Genomic DNA, 6,891 nt, shown 5'->3' on the forward strand with positions numbered 1-6,891 from the left:
TTGAAGGAGGGAAGGACACTGCAGGATGCTCTGAGGTGGGCAAGCTAAGTGACTGTGTAGGTTGGAGAAAGCGTGTAAATGAGAAGGGTGATTGTGTTCATGTGTGAAAAACGAGATTGGGAAGCTGGTAGGAACCAGGCTGAAGAGAACCCTGAGGAGTGAGAGATTTAGTCAGTGAGTAATAGGGAACCACTAAAGGTTTTAGAGCAGGGGCAGGATAGAAATCAGAGCTACTGTTGACTGCAGCGAACTGTACTAAAGGGCGGGAGACGGGAAGCCAGGTGGCTGAGCAGGAGACTCAGGCCTCGAGGTGAGGGAGCTCATACGGGGGTGGAGAGCCCTGGGAAGAGAGAGAGGGGACGACGGGGGAGGAGCCGTCCAGCGGAGAACCGAGCCAAATGGCCTCGGTGGTGAGCAGGTGCAAGGAGCCCCAGAGGTTTCAAGCATGGGAGCCTGGAGGAGACAGTGCCCCTCACAGATGCCAGCAGCCCTGGCCAAGAAGGAGACAGGAGGAAACGTGGAGAGCTTTATTTGAACGTTCTGGCATCGAACTCCCAGGAGGGGCTTGAAGATACAAGCCTGGGGTTCAGAAAGAGATCCAGGCAGGAAACAGACCTGGGCGCCCCCATACTGGGGGGACAGTCACAGCAACAAGGTGGGTGAGAGTGCTGACGGGAACCGTGAGGAGGGAAGGAACCATATCCTGCACATCTATATGCTGAAGAGGACCCAGAAGTGGGGAGGGGTGGATACAGACAGGCGGGCAGATGCGATGGGATTACGTCCTGGAACTGACGGATGGGTGCCATGGAGCAATCAGAGGGTAGGCTGAGCCCCAGCAAAGCTTCCTTCCTTCTCACAGATAGAAGGAAGGAGAAAAGTAAAGAGTGGATGCTTCTCCCTCCTTTGGGGCCACGGCAGAGAAGCCCTGGCTGCCAAGAGGCTCCACGAGCAGACTACCAGGTCCTGGCTCAGCAGCTGGCTCTGGTCCTGCCACTAGCCACACGACCCCTACGAGCAGCCCCCGATGGAGACACATGCCCGAGAGGAAGCACACCTCTCTCCCTGGCCTGCCCTCCTGGGGAGGTGGCTGTACTCCTGGATAGGCTCTCACCTGCCCCTGGCACCACAGTCCAGACGGAGAGCCAACCTCCACCTAGATTTGCCACACAGATGAGGCTGGAGTCATCCCTGGCCGGTTTCCCAGTCAAGCCCCATGAGGATGCAGGTTTCTACCCAGGGAGCCAAAGTCCCCGTGGTGACCCCACCGAGACGCACGGGTGATCAGCAGCTCAGGCAGACACTGGCGCCTGGGCCAGAGGCACGCTCCACACAACCTTTCGGGAATGGATTTTCCATTACTATTAACACTGACATTTTCAGTAGGTAATGGACTTCCTGAGGTTTTGCCCTTCAAATTTTTAATTCTTCATCCCTATTTAAATACAAAAACTTACACTTTCTCATTCATAACTCTGTCAGTCTGGATCATGGTTATGTTAATATGTTCTGACTGAAATAAAATTCAGGTAGAACCTCCCTCCAAAAATCTCTACGATAACTACGATAATGTCCCTGGAGACCCTGAATCTGTGGATGCTTTGTAAGAATTCCTCCCCAGCAAGTTCAATTTTTGCTCTTTTTCTTTTCTTCAGTTTTCATTGTATGACTATCCCTTTGAAATAACATTTCTTAAAACAACTAGAAGCTGATAAATGTTGACTCTAGCTTTTAATACAGAGCTCTTTTCTTTCCGAGGTTCCCACCTCAGGAGATGGCAGAGCGGACCCGCACAGCATCTGTCCCACGAACCCGAGGCAGAATCTCGGTGGTGACTGAACACCGAAGGCTCTGCCGCAATCAGGGTTCTCTACTAGAACGGGCGTTTTGTTATTTCCTGATGAGACGACACCCACGGGTCTCTGAAGCATCTTAGGACACCCAGTTTTCCAGAGGAAAGGCAGGGCCTAAATCAAGAGTGGGGTAGGGAATCACTTTTATCATGACTTATGTTTTAAACAGCACTCTCTATAGAAAATGCGTAAGATCTTATTCTGGGAGTGATAACTAAATTCCACAATGACCAGCTGAAGGAATTGCAAAGCCCATCATGATGTATCTTCAGAGCCATCCTTGGATTTGGAAAATCAGGGTGATAAATCCCTAGTTCACAAAACTTTGAGTGGCCACAGACTGCAAAAAGGCGTGAGCCAGTCTGGGGGAGCAGGCACTGGTGCCAGGATAGACCAGGGTCCTCGCAGACAGCTGATCACACGTGGATGGGGTAGACGCCAGGGCTGCTGTGTGCATGAGTGGGGGGGCGGGGGGCGGGGAGTGGCCCAGGAGACCCAGGGCAGCTTCAGGGTAAAGTTGGCTGAAATTCACCCCACTCTGCTTTTTCTCAGGTGCTTCCCACTTCTGATTACCGTCATCTCATGACTTCACTTGAAAGAGCCAGCACCTTCCCTGCTTACTACCTGCTAAGTGCTTGATGGGAAATCTCGTTACATTTGTACACACACTCTGTCAAGCAGGTACTGCTATTATCCCCATTTCACAGATGAGGAAACGGAGCTTTAGAAGGTTCAACAATTGCCTGACGTCACACAGTGGTGAGTGGAGGCCTGGATCTCCTCCATCACCAGCACCTTAAAAGTCAGCACCTCTTGCCCAGGCTGTTCGCTGGAATCACCTAGTTTCAAACATACTGTCCAGGTCCTTCCCCAAACCAAGTCAGAATTAAAGCAACACATTGACAGACCAGGAACCTGGAGCCCAGAGATCAGAAGTGGCTTGCCCCAAGTGGCACGGTGAGTTTGGGCCAAGCGGGGCCAGAATCCAGGACCTGCTGACTACGTACCATTCACCTGCTCACTGTACTAATCCCTCTCCCCTCCCCCAAGGACCTCCCCCAAGTCTCCATAGTTACAGCGACCGGCACCAGCACCTGCCCCTCCCTGCCCACAGCACTCACCTCATCACATGGATGCATTCTGGCTCCTTGGTGAAGCTGTAGGCATAGCCGCTGGATGTGGTCCCAAAGTCGACAGCCACCACCACGAGAAACGCCTGCTGCTCAGAGACGTTTGGGTCGGCATCGTTCTGCAGATAACCGAGCGGGGTACAGGGAGTGGGTGGGGCAGTCAAGCCAGGCTTTCAGAAGGGTTCCACCCTGCCCTGCTGTGTGCCCACTGTAGACAGAAGCATATTGCACATTCTGGTTCAAGGCTGCCACGTGGTGAGCCCTGGGGAGAGGGCAGGCTTTCTCAGCCCCTACCTGACCAACTCAGGGAGAAATGGAGGTGTCTCCTGAACAAGGGCCAGGCCACTGGGGAGGGCCCCTGCCTACACTTGCCCAATACTCCCTTTATCAACTGTGCACAAACGTGGCTAATTACGGGAACTCTTCCATCTGGGCTGGAACCCCAGTGGTTCCCTGAGTGACACCCCCCTCTGCCCCCCATTGCCCTCCCCCAGTCCCTGCACAGATCTCCAGACCCTGCTCAGCTGTGCCCTGTGCACCTGCCAGGTGACCCGTCCACCTGCCCGGGCGTGTCATGCATGGATCTGGGGCTCAGCATACCAGGGACCCTGCCCAGTCCTGCCATAGCCATCATATGACCCTGCTGAGTCCTGTCCCCTTGGGGCCCCAAGCCTTTCCTCATCTGTCAAGTGAGTTGGTCAGGCCATTACAGACTTCCAAAAAATCCTTTAAGCAAATGTAGACTTTTTTTTTTTAACATCCACAGAACTTCAAATTATACCAATAATTTTTGGATTTGAAGAGTATTGGTTAGAGCAGGGGGTGAGAACCCCACATGTCTGGCCTTTCATCACACTGCCCCCCCATCCCGTTCAGCTTATCCTGAAGCTTTTACAGGGAACCCTCAGGGTACAGAGTTTGAAAACCACAGGACCCAGCTGTTAGGTGACCAAGCCTCTCAGTTTTCCCAAGCCTGAGGGAGTTCCAGGATACAGGACTTTGTGTGGAAACCAGGATGGTTCCAGGAAAACCAAGACAAGCTGGCGTCCCTACCTAGCGATGGCTCTGAAGTTCTTCTCAGCAGGGTCTGCTTTGAGGCTCTGAGCAGCTTGTACAAAGCCGCCCTTTCCTCCGGGTACCTCTCTCTGGTTGGCTACATGTAAATCCCTGGAACGGCTGCCCCACAGTATCCACCTTTGCAGTGAGGGGCAGGGTGGGAGCAAATGCCCAGCCTCCAGCCCCCCGCGCTGCCCAGGTCCTCTCTCTCGGGCAAGCTGGTGCAGAAGCAATTACAGCCACAGCTTTTGGTCACGGCGGTTAACTACAGTGGAAAAGCCACTGCATTTCACTGACTCACCCGCCAGCCCAAAGTGGCTGCTTCCTCCCAAGAGGATGCCTCGCAGTCTCTGAGCCCTGAATCTTTAAAGAGCTGCTCCCACCCTGCCTGCTCATGTTACCCACACCCAGGCCAATGGCTCCAGAAGCACCAGCCACACCACGGAAAGCCTTTGCTGACCCACAGTGGCGAAGGGGCTTGGTAAGGCTCACGTGGCTGGTACTAGGACAACTTAATCTCCACCCATGAACGTGAGAAGCCGCTCAGAAGCCCATCACGTGAGAGGCGCCTCTGAAAGCAAAGTAATCAGCACACGTACCCCCCACCCCATACACACACATTTCTTACCACGGTGTGGGAAGGGGACAGAGGTGTTACTCCTGTGTCCCCCAGACTCCGGGCTGGAGATGAATATGCAGAGGTAGGGGCCATTTCTGAAAGGAAAGACAAGTGCGCTCCTTAGAGGTGGTGTGGACTGAGCCGGAGAGCAGCAATGCGGGCTTGGCGGCTTTGCTCTTGCAGGGACTGTTGCCCCTGGAAAGCCAGCTAACGTGGGGCGAGGCTGAACTCCAGCCAGAAAGGTAGGGTGTCTGATCTGTCCACCCCCGTATTTGATATTTAAAACTTGACCAAATGAGACGCTCCTTTTCTCACAGTGACCACCAGGACTCTCCCTATGTGCCAACCAGCTCCCACTTAGCAGAGAGGCTGCCCAGTCCCCAAATCGCCTTGGCACCTGGCTCATGCCCTCTGCAGAGCTGGTCCTTAGCCCAGGCACCAATATGGACCAGAGGAGCCTGTAGCCCCCTGAGATGATGTGCAAATTTTTCATGCATTTTCTTGGAAGGGCATCCACAGCTGTCAGGTTCCCAAAGGAGTATGGGACCCCACCCCAAAGATTAACAACCCTAATCGTAAGAATAGAGGACAGGAGTGCAACTTCCAGAAATAATTCCCTTGCTTTGTGGATGCATCACCTCCTCCCTCCCTCTGGCATGAGGCCCTGCCAGAACAAGGGGAACTCATCTCTCTTCAGTGATGCTGAAGGGTTTTGATATTCAATTAAAAAAAACAAAACAAAAAACATAGCAGAAAGACAGATAGATTAGCATTCCTGGGTCCCCCAGTCAGGGCCCTGCAACAGACACAGGTCAAATCAGAGAAGAGCCAACAGCAAGGCAGCATGAATAGCATTTTGTCGATTCCCCTACTGCTCTTGCAATTACTCAGGCACAGACATTTGTTCTGAAACCTTGCCAGAGCCCCGTGGCTCTCCCCCAGGGATGAGCACCCAAGGAGAATTCGCCCTGTCCCTGGTCAGTGCTGGAAGCTCCACCCACTCTCCCTGCCCGCTGCCCAGGACCGGCAGGGCCTGCAGGGCAGCGGAAAAAGCACTGCAGGCTCCCCCTGCAGAGGTGATGGCCAGACCCTGGGCACCAACAAATCCCAGGTACCATCCAGTACGTTCTGCAAATACTGCTCCATTCAGTATATAGACTAATACCTGATGGGGAAAAAACGGGTAATGTGCTACAAAACACCTGTAGTCAAGGAAACCCATAGGGTATGAGGTGTCTGAGAAAGACCTGTCTGCTTCTAGGGAAGCACTAGGAGTGGCTCCATCTGCCTCTGCTTGCCAAATCACTTTGGTTAATCCCACGCGCTTACTGATTTTTTTTTTCCTGCTTAGTGAGAACTCAAACAGCATCATTACAGTGGGCGCCAAATGGGTTGAGGGAATAAAATGAATCATGAAAGAGTGAATACAAAGCTTCAAATCTGCACAGCCACCTTCCCAATCTGCAGGCGTATGCTCCCTCTCCTCCTGATAAGGCTCAGTTCCAACCTCTGGGAGAAAGGTTCAGAAGCAAGTAAGTACAGAGGCCACAAATCAACTTGTGGGGCAAAGGACTTAAACAGACATTTCTCCAAAGAGCATACGCTAATGGTCGATAAGCACGTGAAAGATGCTTAACTCATTAGTCATTAGGGAAATGCACTCATTAGTCATTAGGGAAATCAAAACCACAGTGAGATACTGCTTCACACCCACTAGGATGGCTCTAATTGAAAAGAAAAAAAGGAAATAACAAATGGTGGCAAGGATGTGGAGATATTGGACCCCCTGTATATATCTTGTGGGAATCTTATATCTGTGATAAGCAGTTTGGTAGTTCCTCAAAAAGTCAAATACAGACTTACCATAGACTCAATTCCACTCCTAGGAATTCCACTCCTAAGTATCTACCCGAAAGAATTGAAAACAGGGACGCTTGTGTGTGCGTGTTCACTGCAGCATTATTCACAAAAACCAAAAAGTGAAAACAACCCAAGTATCCATCAACAGACAAATGGATAAACAAAATGTGGTATATCCATTCAATGGAATATTATTCAGCTGTAAAAAGGAATGAAATTCTTACACATGATACACCATGGATGAACCTAGAAAACATTATGCTAAGTGAAATAAGCTGGACACAAATGGACAAATACCATGTAATGTTTAGAACAGGCACATTCATAGAGACAGACAGTAGATTAGAAGTAGCCAGGGGCTAGAGGGGGGAAT

General features: G+C 51.6%; 1 protein-coding gene across 1 annotated transcript in view; it reads right to left on the minus strand.

Annotated features, from left to right (window-relative positions):
• The window catches only part of HSPA12A (heat shock protein family A (Hsp70) member 12A), a 31,462-nt gene extending 24,876 nt beyond the window's left edge, over positions 1-6,586 (minus strand). Inside the window, exons 1-2 of the mRNA XM_022568664.2 lie at positions 4,668-6,586; positions 2,975-3,102 (exon numbers count right to left, since the gene is read on the minus strand). Of these exons, the coding sequence (XP_022424372.2) occupies positions 2,975-3,102; positions 4,668-4,751 (212 nt within the window). The 5' untranslated portion in view covers positions 4,752-6,586. The remainder of the gene's footprint in view (positions 1-2,974; positions 3,103-4,667) is intronic.
• Between the last annotated feature and the right edge of the window lie 305 nt (positions 6,587-6,891).

The sequence above is a fragment of the Delphinapterus leucas genome, chromosome 16 (genome assembly GCF_059928025.1).
Source record: "Delphinapterus leucas isolate spDelLeu-1000000601 "Yukka" chromosome 16, BTC_Dleu_Yukka2, whole genome shotgun sequence".
Taxonomy (NCBI): domain Eukaryota; kingdom Metazoa; phylum Chordata; class Mammalia; order Artiodactyla; family Monodontidae; genus Delphinapterus; species Delphinapterus leucas.